We start from the raw sequence: 25,967 nt of genomic DNA on the forward strand, positions 1-25,967 counted from the left end.
ATGCGGGTTTAAATTGGTTATTGTCAAAGACAAGTTAGCTGAACTTAAGATTGTGCACTTTGACATGAAGGTTTGTTTGGATTAATTGTCCCACTGAAATGGAGCTGCACCCTGTAACTTTGTGGTCAAAAGGGAAATCATCTGTGGAATAAACATCTCTTAACTTTGAGTCTTTTTTCCATGACAAAAGAGAAGAGGAGTCTGATCAATTTACTAATTTACTAAATATGACATCCACGTCAGTTGTTTGTTTCAGTTAAGATATCTCTCTGTACTGATTTTATTTTTCAGCCATCAAAGATCATATTAGCCATTTTGGATAGGCATATGGTCTACAGTCCTTGTTAACTGTATTTTACAAGTCTTTTGCAGTGTCCCAACTTTCTAGAATACAGTCCCTCACAATTTTATAAAGATTTCCTGCATTTCCTACTTTCTGGCAGGTATATGATCTTATCTTTTAGTATATCGAGCTAATGTGATTTAACTTTTTTCTGTATTAATATATAGTACTGAATTGAACCCATTGGGTCAACTGAGTCAAGTCACTGTGCATCAGTAACCACTACTACTACTACATCTTTATTGTAGTCATTTACAAATTTTATTAGCAATGACTTCGTATTTACTTCCAGATCATTGATATAAATCCAGTACGTCTACTGAAGTTTGAAAATTGAAAGCATTGAAGTGTTGTATCTACCATTCAAGAATAAGCTTCCCTAGGAAATACTGGGCTTTTTATGCTTTTAAGTATGAAAGAATCAAAGCTCTGAAAGATTTCACTGCTATTCTTTTTGTATTCCTACCTTTTTGTCACATCGAAACTATGCCTTAAGTGGATAACAAACTTCTTCCTTTTTGAGTAGATGTAGATAAAGCTTCCTTTGTAAGGCCATCCACGTTACTTTCTGGAGTTGAGAAGAGGCTCATTAAGCCATAATTAAATGGGATTTTTCAGGCCATCTTCACAATTTCAATCATTTAATTGCCAAATTTAAAACAAGTTAAATTTTTGATTCATTCGGAGTAATGCAATTTATGTGTTGGCATTCCTACAAGTCAGAACAGAAAGTGGCCCAATATACAGTAGTTATTTCAGTTTGAGTTTATTTGATTGTTGAGTTAGAATCACTTGCTTTAAGTTTTCCTGTGTCTTCCCCTTCTGCACTTTTAAGTTGCAATGTAAATAATTCCTATGGAGTCCTAGGCTTGAGAGGATTTTATTAGTAACATTTTTGTTGGTATTATATTAATGGTATAAATATGTGACAAAATTAAGTGAATGAGGTGTTCTGTTCTCTCATTTACTTAGTCCCTAGGTTGGCAAGTAACATTATTTTTTATCATGTGAGTTTCTTATGCAGAGAGAAAATGATATTGTACTCAGATATGCAACATTGTTTATGTTCTTTTACTGTAATGGGTATTTGGAAGACATTCTCAGCAACCACTCTGCATGCTTGTAAAGGTTAGTGAGTAATACTGTTCATGGGAAACGTTATGAGCTGAAGTAGATAAAGAGTTTGAGAGTTTGTCTTCTAGATGTCTGTCCTAACCTTTAAGTCCGTGGTGTACATCACAGCTTCGTTATGTTTTCTCTTTTATTCCTCCTGTACTTGTTTTTGTGTTACTGAAAAGAACATTTTCTTTTTACTCATATTATCTTTTCCATATCCTTCCCCTTCCACCCTCAACATCCCTATTTCAGCATTGTCCACTTGACATTTTACAATGCCTTAAACTGTGGAGGCAGTGTTCTTGTTATGTTCTTATATTGTTTCTGCAGCCTGCTCTGCGGATTTTTGCTGTCAAGAATAAATTGAAGTTGTGTCAGCCATTTCCATTACTTAGTTATTTGGTTGATAGGTAAAAGTAATTCTTCAGAGACGCATAACATTTTGTTCTGTGCTCTCTTCTTGATTTTGATTGTTGTTTTTCACTTGACTCTTTCTCCCATAGTCTCCAATATACAGTCCTTTGGAAGGCTCATCTCATGATTCTTTTTTTTCCCTAGCTCTCTTTCCTTTCATTGCTTCTCAGCAGTAAAGCAGTACTGCTTTTTTCTTTTTTTTTTTCTCCCATTTTTCTTGCACTAGTTTTTCTTTGTTTTTAAAAAAGGTATTCCAGCTGGCATTGAAACAGCTAATAGAAGGAGATATAAAGGTAGAAGCAGAGATCTGAACTTACTGTGCATGTAAGCATTTCTCTATAATTAGTGCTGCAAAGCTAGCTCAGTATGTATATTGTATTACTTGTTAGATTATTCGTGATTTTTAAAGTATTCTGCCGATAATTTCTGTAACTTTTTGTTGTTCAGCATGAAGTTACTGTATACTAAAGGTAGAGTGTATTTGACTAATGTGTTAGCCTGTTACATGTTAACTCATTTTTTCTGTGATTTTTATTGGATAACTCAATCTATGTGGGATTCAGTTAAGCATTTTGTAGCATTAGATAAGGATACTGTTTTTGTTAAACTGATGGTGACGGGTCTTAGTATAAGAAATGCAAGGGAGGAAAGGAGAAGAAAAATAAATGGCAGTATTAAAAATCAAGCGTGGAAGAAGTTTATTAACTGCAGTTTCTCTTCTGGTTTAAAGACCAATCTTGTTTATTATTTTTGTTAAAGATGTTTACACAAGAGGTGGGAACATGCTCATGGAATTTATAAGGCACCATCTAGACAGAAAGATCAAGCTATACAGGAAGAACTGGGTAATCCTGAGGGTTGAGATGTTGGCAATGGGATGGGACTGAACTTTGCAGTATAAAATGCAAGGCATTTTACATGGTACATAGGCACTAGTAGCAGAAACTCTGCTGTCAGCTGAGCATTATTTAGATGAAAATAACAGAACAGGAGAATTATCTGCTATTATCAGTTATTTGCAAGATTAACTGTGAACAACTGATGTGTTGGAAGCGTAGAAGAGGCAGATGTGATTTTTGGGATGTGCTAGGCAAGATATTTCTGTAAAGATACAGAAGCATAGCAGTTAAAGAGGGCGCTAATAACCTTTCATATGTAATTTTGTTTACTACTTTTATCTTCTTGTCTCTTACGCTCAAGATCAGGAGCAAATATAGAGAAGGGCTATGAAGGATGATCAGAATAGTGGATAGCCTATTATACAAAAGAGTACCAAAATAAGTTCACTTTTTACCTGTTCACTGTTGTAAAATGCAGGCTAAGTGGGAGTGAGGCTGCTCACCTTAAACAATAAGCACAACAAAAAAGTAAAAGTGAAGCAATGACCCAAAACAAAATGGGTCAATAATACACCTAGGTTGAACATCAGAAGCTGAGCTCTAGAACATCTAATTCATTTTCCTGTATAGACCTGGACAGATAAAGAGTACTATAATATGCAGCTGCATGCAACTCACAGGACTCAGGTTGACTGTAGCACAGGATTTGCTTATATTCTTACATTTGAAACAGAAGGTGTTGGGTTTTGTATGCTTTAAAATGCAAAGCATCTTTGTTATGTCTTCTCATTATTTTTAAAAATTTTGACAGTGCTTTTTAAAATCTTTCCATTAATGTTTTTCCATCACTTAGTCTTTAAAATTTTGACATAAGCAATTAGATATCATTCTGCTGCCTAGGGCATTTCTCCCCTAAGATCAAAAGTGATTTCATAAAATGATCATGGTAAAAATTAATTCTTACAGGTTCAAATTTTAGTTTAAAACCATCTTTTAAAGGAAGAATAATCTGGGACACATATACATGATTTATATATTTTTTTAATCTTATACATGTGGCTGATGGCATATCAGCATTAGGGAAAGTGAAAACAGTCACAGGCTATATAAAAAAAAAAAAATCTGCAGAAGAGAAATTTCAGAAAATTATCTTTCTGTCTAGCCAGAGATGAATGTGGCTAAAAGTGAAATATAGTGCCTTATCTTACTTGCTTTACAATAAGATTTTTTGGGGGAGGATATGGAGGTAATCCAGAAGAGGACAACTAGACTAATTTAGGGATAATGGACTGTAGTTTTCAAAAGAGGTACTTGGAAAAGAGGGTCTTTTTGTTACCAGGTGTTGTTGTGGAAGCTGCAGAAAGGAGCAGAAGGTAGATTGTATGAAGATAAAAGTGGCTGTACTTGATGTTTCCTTCTTCAAAACATAGAACTGACTCACATCTGTAAGAAATCCATGTGGCTAATGGACTGCTTGGAAAAATAGGGCATGGCCAGGGAACAGCTGCACTAAGCAACTTGCTCCCCTAGAGAAATTTCAAATGTTATGGAGAAGAAGTTGTTCACAATGAGTGCTGTTTCCGACTCCCCTGCACGTTCTGTGACTCTCTAGTCCTACACCCTCGCAAAGCTCGCAGCATTTTTCTGTATAAGCAGCATCAACAGGGCTGCCAGCTTGGCTGAACTGATATGGAAAAGGTGCCAGAGGGAAGGCTGCAGAGAAGGGCCCTTTCAACAGGGAGCTGGCATCTGTTGAGTGACTTTCCTGTACCATTTCGGATCTCATAATTTAGTGTCCCTTTTCTTTGGCCAAACCAGTCCTCATTCCTCTTCACTTGCCGTATGAAATGGGAATAGCATAATATTTATTATAGCTCTTCTGTAGTGGAGAAGTAATTGGGTTTATTTGTTCTTTGTTTACATAAATGAAGAATACGTTGGCCATTAGAATTTAGACAGAGCCTCACTGGAGTTTTTAACAGTGAAAAGGAGGCTAAATCTAAATAAAATTCAGTTTCCTTGAGCCTCAAATTGCAACTTGTTTTTTTTTCCCCCTTCTAAGAATAAAGTAACAATATTTACCAGAAACATTTATGCCATTGAGGAATCCAGAGAAATACAGGAAATGCAATATGAACACATAACGTATATACTAATACTTTATTTGTCTTTGTGTGTGTGGATTTGATGGCCAAAAAGGAAGAGGCCCCAAGGGCTCCTTAGTATGCAATTAATATTTTGGCTAGAAAAGCAGCAGATTGTTTCAGTATGCTTACATGTTATGACATCATATTCCAGTAAAATTATAATGAACAGAATTTTTGTTTGTCTCTGTGGCAAACCAAAATGAGTTTTGTAATTGTCAACAGACCTTGGTGATTTATTTAATTATAGTGGCGCCCGCTCACACCAACTTAGTTAAGGTCTGTCAGCATTTCTGTTATGAACCCCTGTTTTTAGGGGTTTATAACTAGCTGTAAATATTTGCTTGTTGCTGAAACTTGGTATTCAAGGTCACAGTCATAGAGCAAATTTCCCTTTTCAGGTTGACCATTCTAAAGCGATACCAGTGGAGTTAGCTAAAGAGTAGATTTCTGATGCTATTAAACTTAGGCTATGAAACAGGGGATAAAGACAGTCTGCTTTCTTATGTGAGGGATGTGCTTATGAGTCTCAGACATACAGGAGAGCCAGATGAAAACTGACTTGTTTTAGTAGGTTGTATGTGACTGCTTATTAAAGTAATATCCTTTATCATCTTTGTATGTTTCATTTAAGCATATCATTTCATATATCCTTTTGTGATCCTCTGGTCCTGTAATTTTTTGTCATTTGGACTGTCTGTCAATTTATGTTCTATGGATTGTGGCAATATTACCTAGGGTGTTTTTTTTTATTATTATAACATATGGATTTGCTCCAAAGAAAAATCATAACCTTTGCAGCAGCAATGCAGACCGCAGAGAGATGCGTATTCTATAAATATAGGTAGTTTTAAAGCTTTCAGAAACTTAGAGTTGGTATTTGAAGTGTTGCTGTTTGAAATACTGACTATTTTAGTTCTGTGACTGAACACATCAACAGAGGGCTAAGAAGCGTAGAACTGAAGTTTAGGAATCCTTATGACAGAAAATACTGTACTGATATGTTATTGTAAAATAATCAACAAATTCTATATAAACGTTCCCAATATTGTTAATGTTTTCAGTTGTCTTAGTAAGTCAAATGTAAAATATTGGGAAGGTTCACTGAAGATCAGTGGCACATATGATATCTTAACTTTGCATGGTGCTATTCCTTTTGTTAGGGTGCTTCTTTAGGATGCAGAATTACTCTGTATTAAAACTCAGTCTAATGGTACTTTCAGACTGTAATATTACGATTACTTTTAAGGCTTTCATAAATACTATCTCTTTCTTCTGTCCTCACAACTGAAAAGTTGGGGATATTTCTTTTCTATTTGACACTATTGTTGAGAAGCCAAGATCCTAGCAGATTTAGTCCATTTTCTAAGGACTTCAGGTGCTCCTTTACACTTTCCTGGCAACGTTCATATTATCAGTGCTGTGCTAACTCTGCTTGAGGCCAAGCAGAGCAAGAAAAGTTTAATCAAAACCATGTAAAAGCCTAATCATTCTGCCAGTGCCAAAGAGCTGCATGAGGCTCTAGAGCCACAGGCTGAATATCATTTTTCCATATTATCACGTAAATAGCTCCCTAAACACTCTTTAAAAGAAAAGGTGGGGGGGGGGGGAAGGAAAAAGAGAGGGCCTGTTGTGGGACCTGAGTTTATAAAGTGGATTAAGGTTCATATGCTTTCCTCTATTGCATTGAATGGACAGAAAGGGAAGCCTAGTAACTCAACAAGAAATAGGAACTTATAATGGATGCGGTATTTTTCCCCAAATGTAGGTAGTTACCAACAGCTCTACCACATTTTTTTATTTCAAGAGGATTGTGAAGTAATAAGGTTTGATGTGCTGTCAAGATACCTACTGCTTTTGCATGACAGAATTTATCCTGCATGCCGCAGCCCACAGAGGCACCAGTTTGCAGGCTCTGCTTCTAGATTTTCTAGGAAATTCTAGGATCATTGGAGGATTCCTGGCAACTCTGAGGAAATTCAGGGTGCCTGCTGCTGCAGGGAAAAGATAGTTGCAGGAGCCTGCAACGTCTAGGAAGCCCTTTATGTGCAAAAGTGGGAAAGCATGGAGCCCTGCCTAGGGATGCATGATGAGCCAACTGAGAATTTATGGATTAGGATTAGAGGGAGACCAATGTGGGTGACGTTGTGGTGAAAGTCATGCCTGGACAGGAAGTAGAAGATGAGGCCTTCTTCAGACAGCTGGAAGAAGTCTAATGTTTACAGGCCCTTATCCTCGTGGGAGACCTTAACCACCCCAATGTCTGCTGGAAGGGTAACGCAGCAGGACATAAGCAATTGAGGAAGTTTCTGAAGTGCATCGATGACAGCTTCCTAACACAGGTGATAGAGGAGCCAGTGAGGGGAGATTCTGTGCTGGACCTCATACTTTCAAACAAGGAAGAACTGTTTCTGGATGTGAAGGCTGGGGGCAGCCTTTGCTGCAGTGACCATGAGATGACAGAGTACAGGATCCTGAGAGGTGGAAACAAGGCAAATAACAGCATTGTGACCCAGGACTTCAGGAGAGCAGACTTTGGCCTCTTCAAGGATGTGCTTGAAATAATATCATGGGATATGCTCCTGGAAGTCTAAGAGAGCTGGTTTAATTTTCAAGGATCCCCTCCTGCAACTTCGAGAACGGTCCATCCTCATGTGCAGGTAAACAAGCAGAGGTAGCAGGAGGCCTGCATGGATAAACAAGGAGCTCCTTGCCTATGTTCAAACATAAAAGAGAAACATACAAGAGGTGAAAGGAGGGTCAGGTGGCCCTGGAGGAATGTAGAGACCATGTCCAAACAGGCAGGGATGGGGTTAGAAAAGCCAAAGCCCATCTGGATTTGAATCGAGAAGGGCAACAAGAAAGGTTTCTACAGGTATATCCAGCATCAAAACGAAGACTACGGAAAATGTGGGCCTGCTGCTGAATGGTGCAGGAGACTGGTGACAGAGGACACAGAAAAGGCCAAGCTACTCAATGCGATCTGCACCTTGGTCTTTACTGGTAAGACTTGCCTTCAGGAATCCCAGACCCCTGAGACCTGCAGAAAGTCTGGAGCAATGGAGACTTACCCTTGCATGATCAGGTTAGGGAACATTTAAAAAAAACTTGGACATACAAATGTCTATGGGACCTAATGGGATGCACCCATGAGTGCTGAGGGAGCTGGCTGATGTCGTTGCAAGACTACTCTCAGTTGTCTTTGAAAGATTGTGGCAATCAGGGGACGTTTTCTTGAGGACTGGAAGAGTGCAAATGTCAGCCCTGTCTTCATGAAGGACAAGAAGGAGGATCAGGGGAACTACAGGCTGGTCTTCCTCCCCTTGATCCCTGAGAAGGTGATGGAGCCAATCATTCTGGAAAGCATTTCCAAACATATTAAGGACAAGAAGGTGATTGGGAGTAGTGAACACGGATTTATGAAGGGGAGATAATGTCTGACCAAGCTGATAGCCTTCTACATTGAGATGATTAGCTCAGTGGATGAGGGGAGTGCTGTGGGTGTTATTTATCATGACTTTAGCAAGGCTTTCAACACTGCCTCTCCCATAACGTCCTCATTGACAAACTGATGAAGTGTGAACTAGGTAAGCGAACAGTGAGGTAAATTGAAATCTGGCTGAATCGTCAGGCTCAAAGGGCTGTGGTAAGCAGCATGAAGTCCAGATGGAGGCCAGTCACTAGTGGTATCCCTCACGGGTCAATACTGGGGCCAGTACTGCTTATACCTTCATCGGTGACAGGGATGATAGGGCAGAGCGCACCGTCAGCAAGTTTTCAGATAATGCACAAACTGGGAGGAGTAGTTGATACACCAGATGTTGTGCTGCCATTTAGAGGGACCTTGACAAGCTGGAGAAATGTGCCGACAGGGATATCATGAAGCTCAACAAACGTAAATGCAAAGCCCTGCCCTTGGGGAGGAATAACAGGAATTAACTCAAACCAGCTGGAAAGCAAGTTTGCAGAAAAGGACCTGAGGGTGCTATTGGACAACAAGTGGGACATCAGTGCACCCTTGTGGCAAAGGCAGCCAATGGTCCTAGGCTGCATGAGGAGGAGCCTTGCCAGCAGGTTGAGGGAGATGATCCTTCCATTCTGCTCAGCCCTGGTGAGGCCGCATCTGGAGTGCTGTGTCCAGTTCTGTGCTCCAAGAAAAATAAGGACCAGTTGGAACAAATGCAGCAAAGGGCCACAAAGATGATTAAGGGACTGGAGCCTCTCTCATAGGAGGAAAGGCTGGGAAAGCTGGGACTGTTTAGCCTGGAGAAGAGAAGGCTCAGGAGGATCTTATCAATGTTTATAACTATCTGAAGGGAGGGTGTAAAGAGGATGGGGCCAGACTCTTTTCAGTGGTATCTAGTGAAAGTGGCACAAACTAAAATACGGGGAATTCTGTTTAAGCATAAACACCGAACAGGTTGCCCAGAGAGGATGTAGAGTGTCCATCTTTGGAGATACTCAAAATGTGACTGCAGACACTCCTGAGGAACCTGCTCTAGGCGACCCTGCTTTGAGCTAGGGATTAGAATAGGTGATCTGCAGAGGTACCTTCCAACCTCAACTATTCTGTGATTCTGTGGTAAACTAAGAAAACACTTCAGAGGAGTTAACGTTAGCAGTGTTCTAGTAGAGGAGCCAGTGACAGACAACTCTAAGCCAGAAGTGGAAAAAGTAGAGTTATGAACCAAGCCACTGATCTGTTCCATTGGTAGTGATTAAACTGATGAAACTTTCCTTTGTCTTTTCCTTGATTTTCTGTATGTAATATTTTTACACTTTTTGAGATATACTGTGAGCTATATTTTGTGTCAAAGGCCCATTCCTGGTTCTTAGACTTACATTCTTTCAAGTTATTATTTAGCTTTGTTGCCTGTATTCCCTATATTTATTTTTAACATATTCCCTAAAACAATATTACAATCCAAATGAAACTAATAAATCAAAGGGAAGTGTTGATATAAGAAGCATTTCACCTAAAATTAGGAAGCGAAGAGAAAGGGTGAAAATCTACCTTTTAACGTTGTGTGGAAAGTTACCATTCTTTTTGAGGTAAATCTCACTCTGATGCCACTGTACTTGATCTAAGTAAGAACTGTAGATTTGGTCACACTAGTGCTGTCTTGATTTTATTTTTGTATTTTTTGATAGTGTAGGGAGACAGAAGGGGGATGCTATATATCAAAAGCAGTGAAGAGCAGAGTGAAGTAAGTTACAAGTTAAAGTTAAATATTCTTAGAGTGGCTTTGTAGCTTTTCCCGAAGGTGCTTGTATTCTATTTTACAGTTTTTTGTAATCATATGTAGATGATATAATGTGTCATATATAATATATCACACACATGCATATAAGTATACTTATACATATTTTCTGTGGACGATATTTATAATATTACAATATAATTTCATATCTAATATAGAAACTGAAATTTAGATGGATCAATTTAGAGGCATCCTTTTTTTTTGGTTGCAGGCTTTTAAATGAAATTTAGTTTAGTTAGCATTCCCTTCTACGTTGTTTAGTATCTCTGATTTCTCTTTAATGGAATATAGTGGTTGCCTTTAAAGGGAAAGAGAAAGTAGTTTCTAATTTGGATTCCATGTTTTAACTCTTACACTTCTACTGCGGGGGAAATTCAACCATCTAGACATTAACTAGATTCTTAACCTCACTTGAACTGGCACGTATCTGAACTAACTGTATTGAAGTAGTATAAAACTAGGAAAGTAGAGTCAAACAGATAGTAATATTTTTTTATATCTTTGTGCCACTTGGCATACTCTGACTATTAAAAACGTACAGTGATTGCTCTTTATAAGACATACCATATTGTTTTCAAGTGTAGGTTTAATCAGGCTAAAAACTGAGAGAATCAATTTTGATGAAATGTAGAAAGCTAAAGCGCAGTTGGAAATGGAATTGGCTGGGAGTGTGAAGATCAATAAGAAACACAGCAATTCAGCGTGCTGAATGTAGCGAGGGACCTTGTGACAGAGGAGGCAGAAAAAGGTGTACTGATGTACTCAGTGCCTACTTTGCCTTGGTCTTTACTGGCAAGATCTGGCCTCACGTTTCCCTGTGCCTAGTGGAAGAGTCTGGGGAGTGAATTACTTACTACCCATGGTAGAGAAGATAAGTTAGGGATCATTTAAACAAACAAGAGGTACAAAAGTCTGTGACAAGATAGGATAGATCTGATGAGCTGGGGAGTTAGTGTTGTCGCTGTAAGGACAGCGCTTATAATCTTTGGAAGTCTGGTGGTGACTGGAGGAGGTTGGATGATTGGAAGAAAATGTCATGTCTGTCTTTAAGAAGGACAAGGGGTAGTAGGATCTTGTACACTACCAGCTGGTGAACCTGACTTCATTCTCAGGACAGAGGAAACCAATCAATTACTGTTGTAACTGAAAAGCCAAAAAGTCTTGGTGGAAAATATCACCACCTGTGTCAAAAGACAAAAATGAAGAAAGTATATTTTAGTAGAAGTCCCGGAAGAGGAGAACAAAGGAAAGATGCTGCAATTGTGAGTGATTCTAATTTTGTTGTGATTGGCCTAGCTTTGGCCAAGCTTTGAACTTCTGGGCTTTTTTACATCGCAGTAAAATATGTACAAATTCTATGTCATAAATGAGAAACCATTTCCAATATGCATATATTTTTCCAAGGAAGAAATCTCTAATGTGTTAGAAGAGCAATTTTTGAGGAAGGAGCCATGGTGTACTTGGCCATAGAGCATAGAGTAGAAAGCAAATTCCCTCATTGGAGGGAATATTCTTAATTTTCTGTTAAAAGATTATAATTTTGACAGTGACGAGAACTAATTATTTGTGCTGAATTACTTTTTCTGAGTCTAGAGGGAAAAACCCACTTCTATTACAGTGTTGGAGGAGAGCTTCCTCCTACCTTCTATTATGCTGTTGGAAAAGAACTTCCTATCCTCTACAAAAATTTCAAAAATTGAACTTCAAGAAGAAGCTAGAAGTACCTTTTCCAGATCCCTTGGTGTCTGCCATCTGATTTTTCTCTTTGTTCGCTACAAGGCCTGAGACGTGCAGGCACGTCACAGAACCGTTGTGGGAAAGAGCTCACATTCCTGCTTCCTCCATGCAACTTTCCCTTGGGAAAGGAGTACTCTCCCAGGCACAGCTTCCCCTGGAGCTTTCAGTTCTCCTGAGGCATAATGCTCTCAGGACTAAAACCAGAGAGAGGGTAGAGCTGGGTGGTTCACCTGAAGTAGTTCAAGCTCATTGCAGAGCAATTCAAATACGAGTGCAGAACTAGTGGGTATGCTGATGTTGCCATCAGAATTACCGACGGACTGGCTGAGGAGTGGGGTCATATATCTCGGTGCTGAGTCTTTCTTATACTGTGAGAAGAGATAACATCTGTTATACTGTTGTATACACATTTAAAATTAATAACTTATATTACTAGTTTCTAAAGTTTAGAAATCTGTTAACTTGTTCATGACTTCTCTTCAGGTATCACTGCCCAGTGCCTAAAATTTTCTACGTCCAGTTAACTGTTGGCAACAGTGAGTTTTTTGGTGAAGGAAAGACTCGTCAAGCTGCTAGACATAATGCTGCAATGAAGGCCCTTCAAGCTCTCCAGAATGAGCCTATACCAGAAAAATTACCTCAGGTTTGTGTTTCAAAAAATGTGCTCTGCCTAATCTTCACACTAAGATACCAAATCTTACAATTTATTTATCAGCTTTTCAATGTTTAATTTATTTAGTTTAGTTTTTTCTTTATGTGTTAGCCTCAGTAAAAACAGAAGCAATAGTAAAAAAAACTGTTCGTGTTATTTCTGTATAAAAGCACACCTAACATGGAGCTGGACTTAAATAGTAAAAGTAGAAAGGCATTTTAAAGATGAGAGGATTATCAACAGTGGTTAAGTAAAACACGAGAAAATAATTGAGATTATCCCAAAAGTAGAAAAAATGTCCATTTAATCAGTGGCTTTACAGAGAATGAATTATTGAACTTACTCGTATGTTGTGGCATGAACATGTTCTTTACAATTGAAATGACTTGTCCCCACCCTGAGCCTTACTGATAGCTACTAAACAGCTCTCAGATGGTTTTAGGCTTTTAGCCACTTAGTCCCTTTCTGAATAGTTAGCTTTCTCACTTGTTGTAAGTGGTATATATTGTTGCTTATAAATGAAAATATTGTGTTATGTTTTTAAAAAAATATATTAGCAGAATAATTATTCTTAGAATAATCATTGTAAATTCAAAGGACAAAAATAATAAAATTGCCTTGTCAAATGAGCGCTAACAGATGCATCAGGAGACAATTCTTTTTTTGTATTCTCCTTCTGATGAGTCCTATTGAAATCCTATGCACGGTACAAAACATTAGTGAAAGTGCCTTCAGTGTCTTGTGTGGTTGCTTCAAGGTGCTTTTTAAGATTGGAAATAATTTTCTGTATCAAAAAGACATCCATCTGCCTCACCCTATATTTTAATGTGTTCCTTTTGATCCAAATAGAGTTTGGTTTTACTATGTCATTTTTCTGGATCAGGAAATTCTCTTTAAAATCACTTTCTAAAATTAGTATTGATTTTTTTTTTTTTTTAAACAGAAAAACTATTAAAAGGAATATGTGAAGTCTTAAGTAGAATCTCCATTTTGTTTCCTGTTTTTAATTCCCTTCCTTCCTCTTCTGGTTTCCAGACAAAAGTATTGGTTGATGATGAATGCCAAGTGCAAAGCTGAGTGGGAATGTCATATTATTGAACTGTATTTTTAGATCAACATATCCTTAGTTTTGAAAACTATATATATAATATTGTATTCATAAAAAGAATCCTTGAATTCAAGATACCCATTGATCAGCATGGAAAATAAATTACTGTTATCTAAGTGCATGGGATAATAAGTAAGATAGGTGGGTTTAAATACTTAGTTTTCATAGCGGGTGTATGTGAAACGTGGGTAGCATTTATTTACTTAGCAAAAGTAATAGAATCCTAAATTCACATTCATGTCCAATTTGATCTGTTTAGTGTCTACTGAGATTAGTGTCTCTTAGGGTATGCAGGCTTTTAGGAAAGGATGCAGTTGTGGCAAACTGAGTTTCCTAAATTCTTGTCGCAATCTGCATTGTCATCTCTATCTTGAGCTAATAAAGTAAATTCATTCTTCTCTTCACCACCATAAATTATATATGTAATGAGAAAAATATGGAAGGATTGTCAGGAGACAATACCTTGGGGTTGCTGAGATATTCGCATACTACTGGTAAGACCAGTGGGAGTACCGTGACGTTCTGGCGCAGCAGCAGAAGGCCCATTAGGATCCTGTGGGATCTCAAATGGCAGATGTCTGTGGGTAGGAAACTGAATCGAGTCCTCAGTTAGGAAAGCCTGTGAGGCTTGGTCCTGCTGAGGGTAATGGAAGCGGGTTGAGGGGAGTCATGAGAAAGAATAATCTCTGTTATTTTATGCGTTGTGGTCATAGGTGCCTGGAGAAGGCTGGAGGTGACCCTGGATGGTCATGGTGGAGTACAAAGAGCTGCACTGTGTGGTGCTGGGTGCAGCTATCCAAAGAATTGATGGGTTGAAGTGGTGTTTAAGGGCTTCGCCGTGCTGAGGCTAGGGCTCCTCGCTTGCACTGGCTGCGCGATGCACGCACAGGGCTCTTGTCAGCTGCGGAGTAGTGACGTGCCCTCAGCGTGGGACCCAGTCCAGCTCACTAAAGCTCTGCTTCCTTCAGCTGGACTGACCTGCTGCGATCTGCACCTTCCGTGGAAGATGCGTGATTTGTCATACCTTATTTGTGATACATGGATCAGAGCTAACAGGTGTTAGAATCTGGCTGGCCCTATCCGTTGACTGACTGAAATTCCTTCTCCCTCCATCACTTATTGCCGTCCTGCTTCCAGTAATGCAAGGGAGCAGTGACAGAGCTGCTGAGACCAATCTAGCCCTACATGCCATTAGTCATGAAAAGATCTTCACTGGAATGGGACCCCTGCAATATAGCACAATGAATACATGGTTTTGCCTTCTGATCTGCATAACCATGTTTGCTTAATGCAAATTTATTTATATTCCTATTTTATCCTGAGATACTAAGTTTTTTCTTTTTTTTAAACCAAATGAGTCTAGTGCAAATCTTTTACCCGTATTAAACCACTGAAGAGAAGCATTGTCGTCTTAATACTTCATTGCGCAAACGTGTAGAAAGCGTAAGGTGAACAGGAACAAGAAACAAATAGCAAACAGAGCCAGGGTACAGGTGACTTGCTTTCATAAAAAGAACTATTGTGTGTCTGCCAAAGTAGCTCTGCTGCCTCATAGAACAGAGGCCTAAGAAGGGCCTTACAATTCAAGTGTCAGTTCTGGAATGAGGATCAAATTTAAATCCAAAGCGCCTTAGATGCTCCTGAACATGTTTTATCGTCCTGAAGTTAAGGGAATCAGCCGACTAAGACTTGAAACCTTATTGCTCAGTACTAAGGTCTGGGCCTTAAAGACATATCCTCCTTAGTCTCCACTCACAGTTAGGCTCTACTATGCGTGATGGAAGAACAGGCAAGGACTGAAATTTAAGAACAGACATTTAATGATTTTTTAGATTAATGTGTTTGTGTTAATCATGAAATTTAAACAGTAATTTCTACATTAGACTCTACATATGTGGTTAAGCTAGAGTATCCAGCTAGAGTAGGTTTAGAAAACCTAAAAAAAATCTTGTCTGAAAGACTTACTAGCAGTCTGGTGAACTCTATAATTTTATATTTTAAAATTTATTTATATGTATTTTATGTAATTTATAGCAGTGATTGATTATTCCCCTAGTTAAAGATAAATTGTATTGCATTTCTTCTAAATGTACTTAGCTTTGATTTCTTCTTTTCATGTCTTTAAATCTAACAAACAGCTGTAAAAAAATCTCTTCCCCATATAATTTTATCAATTATGCTCAAATGATTTTAAAATCTTCTTATATAACTGATTGCTTCCGTAGTCTGTCAGTGTAAAGTGCTTTTTCTAATCAATAGTTTGTTTTTACAGCTCCTTTTCTCTACTTTTCTTATTGTCAATCTCCTTTATAAAACACAAACTTAATTGAATACAATATTGAGTAAGGTTCTTACTATAGTTGTTTACAGTAATAATAGTACCCCACAGTTTCTGCTTGATATTCTCTATATCCCAAAAATATATGTATGCTTTTAAATGTTGTCCTTTCAACTCTGTTCAGTTCATTATTCTCTGTGAACCTAAGTCCTTTACTGAATCACTGCTTTGCCTATCCTATAAATAATGACTCACATTTTGATTTCAGTAGTACTTTACCTTTCATTATATTAAATGAGCCAGAGGTACTATGTAATTTCATTCTGGCTCCTCTTGCTGTTACTTAGTACTGCACCCTGTGTTTTTGGCAGCTTCTGCAAACTTTATCAATTTTTGTTTTGTATATTGCTCCAGATCACTGGCAGGGAAGTAAATTGCATTTTCTACTCAAAATTTTTTTGACCATTTAATGAGACAAAAAGCTCCCCAAGTCTATGTGTTAAAGTTGCATGCTTCTGCTGCATTTTTGGTCCTGCTTTATGCTAAAGGTTAATATGTTAAGAGTTAACAACGGGTAGATAAAATTTTCATAATTTTCATTGTTATAGTGAAGAACCTTTTTTTTTTTTTTTTTTTTTGATGTTACTTTATAGCTTCAGTATCTAGATTTTGTATTTATACTGGTGGCTAAAGATTTATATCAGTCTTTCTTATGCAAGACTCTGCAGGAATCCACCTAGTTGAGCCCTATTGGTTTGATGTTTACCTCCCCTAATAAAAAATTAGGAGTCTGGCCAAGGCTACAAGGCTGTTGAGAGATCCCGGTTTGAAACATTCAGGGCTTTCGAGTTTGAAAGTAGCTGAAAGTTAAACCTCTGAGAACTAAGGAAAATGTGGCCTGGGGTCAAAGACCAAAAGGCAGAAATTGTAGAAGGTGATCGCTGTTTGACTGATCCCCATACTGTTGGTTTTCTGAGAAAAATAGGACTTACCTAAATTGCAAAGCAAAGCTGAATTTTAGGTAGGATAATGTTTATATATTCCTTTTGTTGTTTTATCCCTTATCCTCTCAGTTTGTTATCTTCCTATGGATAAATAAATAATGTTTTGTGTTGAGCAAGCTGTTCTCTGTCACTACCTTTTCATACTGGTCATACCTCCCAGAGGGAAGGCTGTGGAGGGGCCGTTAACCAGCTGGACCTGCTGAGGACACCTGCAACCTGGTGACCCAGTCGAAGCGTAGGGGTGATATCACTGAATTTCTTCTCAGAGAAGTACAGGCACTCACCCGTGGCTTGGAAGGGGTGCCCATGGAGGGGAGGCTGAGAAGGAGGTCACAGGATCTTTAATAGTCATGTTTGACACAAGCAGTGTGCGATCAGTTGATTATTATCCATGTTATTAATAAGCCTAAAATCAGTAGAAGTTACTTTGCCTCTAACAGCCATGTAAGCTAATGTGTATGTGTTCTTTTAGTATGAGCAATATGAAACATAACTGTTATATGCAGCTTTACAGGTCAGTTATATGCAGCTTTACAGGCTGATAGTGGGGTACTGAAGTAGATACACAAACAAAAATTTACTGCATGACAGAACTCAAAAAGAGTTTAAGACCGGCGGGAAGAGTATATTGCATTTTTTACCTTCTAAAAAAAAAAAATTTTACTATGATCATATTGTATTCTTCATTTTTCAGAATGGAGAAGCAGGAAAAGAAACAGAAGAAGATAAAGATGCAAACAAGTCTGAGATCAGTGTAGTGTTTGAAATTGCTTTGAAGCGCAATATACCTGTCAGTTTTGAGGTATGTGTTACATATTTATTTGTTTGCTGAGAAAGTATTAAAAACACCTACTACTAAAACTCAACAAGATTAAAAATAATAATAATTATGAATAGGACACTTTTAAATTCATGCAAATTATAAATAGAAAAGTTTGGTAGTATATCTGAATCTAATACACTTGAATTTTTACTATTACATTAGGTGCTCTCTAAGAGCATTATAGACCTAACATTTGGATGGTAACAAGTGGATTGTAGAAAGACTGTTCAAGCATCCCCTGTAGGGTGTGGAATTATAGGATCAGTGGCCACGCTTGAGCTGAATTGAAATCATTCTTCAAAATGGACTCAGCTGAGATGTTTGCTTTAACGGTAGGAGATTTTTTAAGGCGTGGATACACTATAGAAGTTCCCATTGAGACACTTTACATCCTATGTGCTGTTTTCAGAAAGTCATGGGTACATTTTTTTATCTTCCACAATGTTCAATTCCATATCAATCTATACTTAAGCCTTCATGATTTTTCTTCACATTTCATACATATTTATCTATGAAACTGCTTCAGACACCTTTGTTTACCTTAAAAAATAAAAAATTTTTGGAATAGCTCCAATACAATCAGTGAACTAACTATGGGAGGATGAGTAATAGTAACAGCAGAATTTTTCCGATGAGAAAGCTTTGTACAACCTGGTTGTAAAAATCTGATCTTATTATGGTAGAATCTACCAAATTTCAAGTTTTGATTTTTGTTTACATACAGAAAATGCTGGTTTAAATGACACTTTAAAGTTATTTTTATTTTTCTACTTTTTATTATACATTTATACTGAATAAATTTGAAGGACGTGGGTAGTGCCTATACTAGTAGTGGTAATTTTCTCCAATATTTTTGGTAGAAAATGAAGAGAAAGTAAAATCTCAGGGATAAAACTGGAGGTGTTGGGATATCAATGTGTGACTACGTGGAAAGAATCTTGTAATTCTTATATAGGATCAGACATAATGGAAACACATGCCCACATTTCAAAAAAGGAAACTCGTAATTAATGTTGCAGCTTTCACCGATCATTTTCTACCTTCAGTATTAAAAAGCATTTGGAATAGTGCCATATAAATTAATGCACTAAACTACAGAGAGATGAATGGTCGTGGATCACAGGATATCTGGGAGGTTAGAAAGAAAGAGGGATAGTGCTTTAAATATGTTCCTAACCTCATTCCTATGTTTTAGCCTCTTTAAGAGACACCATTTGATGAGGAAAAAATGAAGATAGTGATACTTAGTAAAGAAAAAGTCTAACGTGACATTTGTTATAGAATCACAGAATGGCCAAGGTTGGAACGGACCTCTGGAGATCATCTAGTCTCCTGGCTCAAGCCAGTCCCCTGGCTCAAGCAGGGTCCTCTAGAGCACATTGCACAGGAGTGCATCTAGCTGGGTTTTGAATATCTCCAGCGAAGGGGACTCCACAACCCCTCTGGGCAACCTGTTCCAGGGCGCTCTCACCCTCCCAGGAAAGAAGTTTTTCCTTATGTTTAGATGGGACTTCCTGTGTTTCAGTTTGTGCCTGTTGCCTCGCCCTGTTGCTGAGCACCACCAAAAATAGACTGGCCCCATCCTCTCGACAACCCCCCCCCCTTCAGATACTTGTACACATTGATGAGATCCCCTCTCAATCTTCTCTTCTCCAGGCTCAACAGGCCCAGCCCTCTCAGCCTTTCTTCAGAGGAGAGGTGCTCCAGTCCCCTCATCATCTGTGTAGCCCTCCGCTGGACTCTCTGCAGTAGCGCCATGTCTCTCTTGTCCTGGGGAGCCCAGCACTGGACACAGTACTCCAGGGGAGGCCTCAGCAGGGCTGACGAGAGGGGCAGGATCACCTCCCTCCACCTGCTGGCAACACTCTGCCTAATGCACCCCAGGAGACCATTGGCCTTCTTGGCCACAAGGGCACACTGGTGGCTCATGTTTAACTTGTTGTCCACCAGGATTCCCAGGTCCTTCTCTGCAGAGCTGCTTTCCGGCAGGCCAGCCCCCAGCCTGTACTGGTGCCTGGGCTTATTCCTCCCTAGGCGCAGGACCCTGCCCTTGCCTTTGTTGAACTTCATGAGGTTTTTCTCTGCCCAGCTCTCCAGCCTGTCCAGGTGCCTGTGAATGGCAGCACAGCCTTCTGGTGTGTCAGCCACTCCTCCCAGTTTAGTATCATCAGCAAACTTGCTGAGGGTGCACTCATGTCCCTTCATCCAGGTCATTGATGCATATGTTGAACAAGACTGGCCCCAGGACTGACCCCTGGGGGACACCACTAGCCACAGGCCTCCAACTTGACTCTGCGCCACTGACCGCAACCCTCTGAGCTCGGCCATCCAGCCACTTCTCAGTCTGCCTCGCTGCCCATTCATCCAACTCACACTTCCTGAGCTTGCCTATGAGGATGTGATGGGAGACAGTGTCAAAAGCCTTGCTGAAGTCCAGGTAGACAACATCCACTGCTCTGCCCTCATCTACCCAGCCAGTCATCCCATCAGAGAAGGCTACCACGTTGCTGAAGCACAATTTCCCCTTGATGAATCCATGCTGGCTACTCCTGATCACCTTCTTGTCCTCCACATGCTTAGTGAGGACCTCCCGGAGGAGCTGTTCCGTCACCTTTCCAGGGATGGAGGTGAGGCTGACAGGCCTGTAGTTTCCTGGCTCCTCCTTCTTGCCCTTTTGGAAGACTGGCGTGACACTGGCTTTCTTCCAGTCCTCAGGCACCTCTCCTGATCTCCAGGACCTTTCCAAGAGGATGGAGAGTGGCCTAGCGATAACATCCGCCAGCTCCCTCAGCACTCGTGGATGCATCCCATTGGGGCCCGTGGATCTGTGAATGTCAGGTTTGCCCAAATGCTGTCTAACCCGATCCTCCTCGACCAAGGGAGAATCTTCCTTTCTCCAGACTTTCTCCCTGGTCTCCAGAGTCTGAGATTCCTGAGGGCTGGCCTTAGCAGTAAACACTGAAACAAAGAAGTTATTCAGCAACTCTGCCTTCTCTGTATCCTTCGTCACCAGGGCACCCATCCCACTCAGCAGCGGGCCCATGTTTTCCCTAGTCTTCCTTTTGCTATTGATGTATTTGAAGAAGCCTTTCTTGTTGTCTTTGATATCCCTTGCCAGATTTAATTCCAGCTGGGCCTTAGCCTTCCTTGTCGCATCCCTCCATACTCTGACAATGTCCCTGTATTCCTCCCGAGTGGCCTGTCCCCTTTTCCACATTCTGTAGACTTCCTTTTCTGTTTGAGTTTTGCCAGGAGTTCCTTGCTCATCCATGAAGGTCTCCTGCCCGCTTTGCTGGACTTCTTACTCATAGGGATGCACCGATCTTGAGCCTGCAGGAGGTGATGCTTGAATATTAACCAGCTTTCTTGGACCCCTCTTCCTGCTAGGGCCCTACCCCATGAGATTGCTCCAAGTAGGTCCCTGAAGAGGCCAAAGTTAGCTCTCCTGAAGTCCAGGGATGTGATCTTACTTATTGCCCTGCTCCCTCCTCGTAGGATCCTGAACTCCACCATCTCTTGGTCACTGCAGCCAAGGCTGCCCCCAGCCTTCACATCTCCAACCAGACCTTCTTTGTTTGTTAGTACAAGGTCTAGCAGCGCACCTCTCCTTGTTGGTGTCTCCACTACCTGTGTCAGGAAGTTATCCTCAGTGCTCTGCAGGAACTTCCTGGACTGTTTGTGCCTAGCTGTGCTGCCTTCCCAGCAGATGTCAGGGTGGTTGAAGTCCCCCATGAGAACCAGGGCCTGTGATCATGAGGCTACTTCGAGCTGTCGGTAGAAGGCCTCATTGACTTCCTCTTCCTGATCAGGTGGCCTCACCGCCGTGTCACCTGTGTTACCCTGCCCTTTAGTCCTTACGCATAGGCTCTCAACTTGCTCTTCATCCACGCCGAGGCAGAGCTCCATAGATTCTAGTTGCTTATTTAGTTGCTTTGCGTGTCTAGTTGAATGTTTAGAAGAATGTTGAAAAAAGACAGTCTCTTGCTCTCTCAACAGGTTTTATGTTATTATTTCCTGTCTTTAAGTATAGGTGACATTCTTAAAAAGAGTTCTGGTTTAACTCGGATCTTAAAAGATGGCTTATATTTCAATAAAACTACTGAACAATTAGGGATAACCCACAGGGTCTGATGTTTCTAATAGGGTTCTTTTTACAAATGTTTTTGTGATTCCAGGCATGCATCAAAGCTTTCTCTAGGGTTTTTTTTTTTTTTTTTGTGATAACTATAAAATGATCAGCCTTTTCTTCATCTGACAAATATTCCAACAGTGCTGTGTTATGCAACTAAGTAACAGTAATAAAGATATGTGAAGTTCTATGTAAACACGTTTTCAGAATTGCATAATAGGTAGGGAATAGGGAGAGCATGCAGAGCCCAGGTTTTGCATGCTAATGTCAGTGTGTCCATTCAAACTGAGTGTGTGGTTTCATTCCAGCTGCTTTGCCAATGGGAGTTATGCACTCATTATCCTGTTTATTCTGTTCAAATAGTGTGGCTAGTTTTAATTATCTAAGAAATCTAGGAAGATTTTAAAGGGATTTCTATCTGATAAATGGCTAACTAAAATAAAATCATTGAATTCCAGTAAAAGCAACCTTTTATAGCAACGTATCATTGATGCATCCTTATCTAACTTATTCATCAACTTTTAAGACAAACTGCAATGCCTTTATGACATACATGGGACTGTCACTGAACGGCTTTTAAGGAAGGATGCAAAATTGATCTATGTATTATTAAAATAGATGTAAAATGCTCATTTTGCTTATTATTCCCTGCTTGAGAGTAGACTGAAATCTTGCTATTCTAGTTCTCTTGCAACATAGATGATTTTTCTTTCCGAACTTGTCAGTAAGGAGTTGAGTGAGCCCATGGAATTAGAACAACTATATGCAAATAATACTGTACTCTCACCAAACATTTAGATGCCTTGGGGTGTTTTTCACTCAATATTTTTCTTTGGGTTGGAGTGTTCTTTCTTTAAGAGACCAAATACAATAATCCTTTTTTTCATTCTGAGTTTCGTTCTCAATATCAAGATTGAGGAGATGCAATGCCCAAACAAGCATTTTTTCTTCCCCCTATGCTCTTTTGGGAAAAAGAGTTGAAGTTTCAGTCTTATTATAATGGTGCCTGCACAGATTCTGTATTTTGAACTAAGAACAAACTGAGTTGCTGACTATGAAAAACTGAGCAAGTTCTCAGGATGAAGTTTCACACCCATCTGGCTCCTAGACTCCTAGGGATTAAGGCTTTCAGATTAGGTTATGGACGTACTGAGTAGCTCTCCTTCTGATTTTGGATGAAGGGAGGCCAGCCTTCCTCACTCTACTTTTAATAAACTATCCAAACTCTTTTTTTTTTTAATATTTTTTTTTTTAACTGGGAAAATCTTGCATGTGTGCCTAGTTGCACAAGCAAAATTCTCGATGATCATGCATATAGGTAACATGTTTTTCCTGATCTATTTTTTGTCCTCTTTGTTTTTTTTTTAAGTCTATTTAATGTTGTCAAAATCTTGTGAATTTTCTACCTGTAGTCTCAGTAATAGTTGAAGCAGCATTGCTCTTTCATTGTAGTTGTACTGCTGTTTTTCATTTGTCAGCATGATTCGTTAAATTGAGCCAAATTCACTCTTGATGTAACTTGACCTTAGATGTATTTTGGCCCCATGTGTTTTCTCTTGCTGGAGTTATTCTTTAAATCAGTGGAACAGAAAAAGAAAAGCGTATTGAACTGTCATCCTTAATCAAATTCTCAGCTTTAAATTAGCCGTGATTTGGTCAAATCTTTCAACTGAGGAAATGGTTTAGTGTACTAATGCAGATAGTGTTCTTGGATAGCAGACTGAATTTCTTCTTAATGTTTTGTGTCCCTAGGTTTATAGAAGAACTATTTAAAATCACGTGGAGTAAAAAGATATAAAATCTAGGATTAACCAAAATGGTTTTAGGTTAATGTTTTTTTGCTAAGTTACCAAATTTGGGTATTGAGTTTGATTCGGAGCCCATCTGAAGCCTATGGGATTCATTCCATTGACAACACAAAGATTTTTTTTCATTTACACACTAACAAGGACACAAATTTGAATATTTTTCCTTGCAATTATTTACCTTGTGTCACGTACTTAAAAGTTTAAAAGGTTAAAAACATACCACAAAACATTATATTTTCATATGCATGAAAAAATATTTCTTAATATAAAACTAATCTCATTTTGTATTAAAATTCTTTTTTCTGTATATATTTGTGTGCATTTTTATATATATGAGAAAAAGTATATAAAACTAATATTTTAGGAACTCGACAATTACATTTCTTAAGGAGTTATTTTGTCCTTTTTCATCTGGTCAGTGTAGACATTCTTGTGCATTTTATTAATACATTATATTGTATATAAGTGAAAACACCTATATAATGGTATTAATAAGATCTAATCGCAAAAATATTAAGGGCCTTTATAATGTTAGTTTTGCCATGTTTTGCAGCCAATGCATAATACTTGAATAGCAAAGTACAGTAATACAGTAAGACACACCTTTAAAACAGAGTGGAAAACACTTCAGTGTGATGAAGGCACATAGCACTGATACGAAGCCCTATTACGCCTGAAAGTGCGTGGTCCTGGAATTAGGTTCTTCAGTTCTGATGTAGACAGTGCAGCTCCACGTGGCTGAGTATGGATTAGTGCAACAAGAGCACAACTTGAGTTCTCGCTTAGTGAAGCGCTAGTGGACCGCTTCTGAGTGATGTAATTTTGAAAAAACTTCTGAAATTCTTACCGTGAAACTTAGACTACAACAAATAAATCCCGTGCTGGCACAGATGTTGTCTTACTCTGGGAAAATGTGGACAAAGTTTTCTGTTATTTTTCATTTTGTATCTTTTTATTGATATGTGCCGTGATAATTATATTTTCTGGGTGAAACTGCCGCAAAAGAGAGCTTAAAAAAGGAATATAAGCCTAAAGAGACCTCATTACAGTGTAATGGCAAAACTAAATAATGCAAGGGACATGACCTTGATAAAAAGAACTTTAATACAAAACATGTTGTCATAATACGAAAGTTGAGGATTTCAACACATAAAAATGCAATTATTGTACCAAGAGCACCCTAGCACCTTTGCCTCAGTGTCCTTGCACTCAGGCCTTATACTTGTTCAGCAAATGGTTTGATGTTATTGCACCTGCTGAAAAAGTATGTATTTGTATTGTTTTTGAAGTTGATACGAGGAGGTGCCTGTCAGAAGCTCTGATCTTGCCTTACAGGCATATATATTACATATAACAAAAATGAAATTAGGTCACTGCTTCCTCCCATTGAACAAAATAACCTTTTCACAAATGAAATCTATAGTACTTATAGATGTTATCAAGAGCAGTACGTGTTGCATGCATGAGTAGATGGCTATGTTAGCACTTGTGCTACTGTGCTACTGTAATTTGTTGGTAAATGCAGCCTATTGGTTTAACCTTCTGAAAGAAGTCTTCTGTTTGTGGAAAGGTGAAGATAGAAGAGACCTAACGGAACTTCTTTGTTTTATTTCATCATATTATTGTAACTTGTAATAGTTAAGAGGTATTTAAAGCAGGTTTTCTCATTGTTTTTCATCCTGGATATGTTTGGAAAGGAATGTATGAATTCAGCTTTGCAGAGCTGACTGCTTTTTTGTGTGAGTTACGGTGGTTCTGCTAATATCTCCCATTAGTTCTGTTGGGAGCGATAGCTGATGATCTTGGGGCTAGACTGTGGCAGCCTATCAGATATACACGGTATCGCTCTAAGCTGTGTGCTCTGGCAAGATGAGGATAGAGAGCAGGCATGCTGCTGGTAACCTGGACAGCGTAAAATTACTGGTATTTGAGACTAAAGTTTGGGTCCTTGCATGAACATCCCAGTTTTGAGTGATGCTGGAAAAAAGTTATGAGCAGGTTAAAGTGATGCCCTATGAACATAATTCTGAATATTAGAGAAATAGCTGAAGCCTGGTGGCCCTTGATGAATTGAAGTTCTTTAGTATGTGAAGTGCCTTGCGAGGAAAGATACGGTGCCTTGGTTAAAATACGTGCTGTGTTAGTGTTGTGTACATTTTTTTGGAAAATATAGGTCTATTGTACATTCTGTAAAACACTGAATAGGATGTTTAGATTTACTTTACCTCATCAGCCTTAATTTTATATCCTCACACCTGGTAGGCGCATTAATACTTGTCCAGATTGTACGCAACCGCGTGTAAGTGCCTTC

The 25,967-nt window shown here is 39.0% G+C and overlaps 1 protein-coding gene across 9 annotated transcripts in view; it reads left to right on the forward strand.

The window, feature by feature from the left end:
- The window catches only part of STAU2 (staufen double-stranded RNA binding protein 2), a 171,899-nt gene that overhangs the window by 39,579 nt on the left and 106,353 nt on the right, over positions 1 to 25,967 (forward strand). For all 9 annotated transcript variants that reach the window (XR_011139188.1, XR_011139187.1, XM_068932499.1 and 6 more), the window contains exons 6-7: positions 12,338 to 12,497; positions 17,591 to 17,698. Coding sequence is in view for 7 of the 9 variants with exons in the window: in XM_068932499.1 (XP_068788600.1) it covers positions 12,338 to 12,497; positions 17,591 to 17,698 (268 nt within the window). In the remaining 2 variants the exon portion in view is untranslated. The remainder of the gene's footprint in view (positions 1 to 12,337; positions 12,498 to 17,590; positions 17,699 to 25,967) is intronic.

This window comes from Struthio camelus, chromosome 2, assembly GCF_040807025.1.
Source record: "Struthio camelus isolate bStrCam1 chromosome 2, bStrCam1.hap1, whole genome shotgun sequence".
Classification (NCBI taxonomy): Eukaryota; Metazoa; Chordata; class Aves; order Struthioniformes; family Struthionidae; genus Struthio; species Struthio camelus.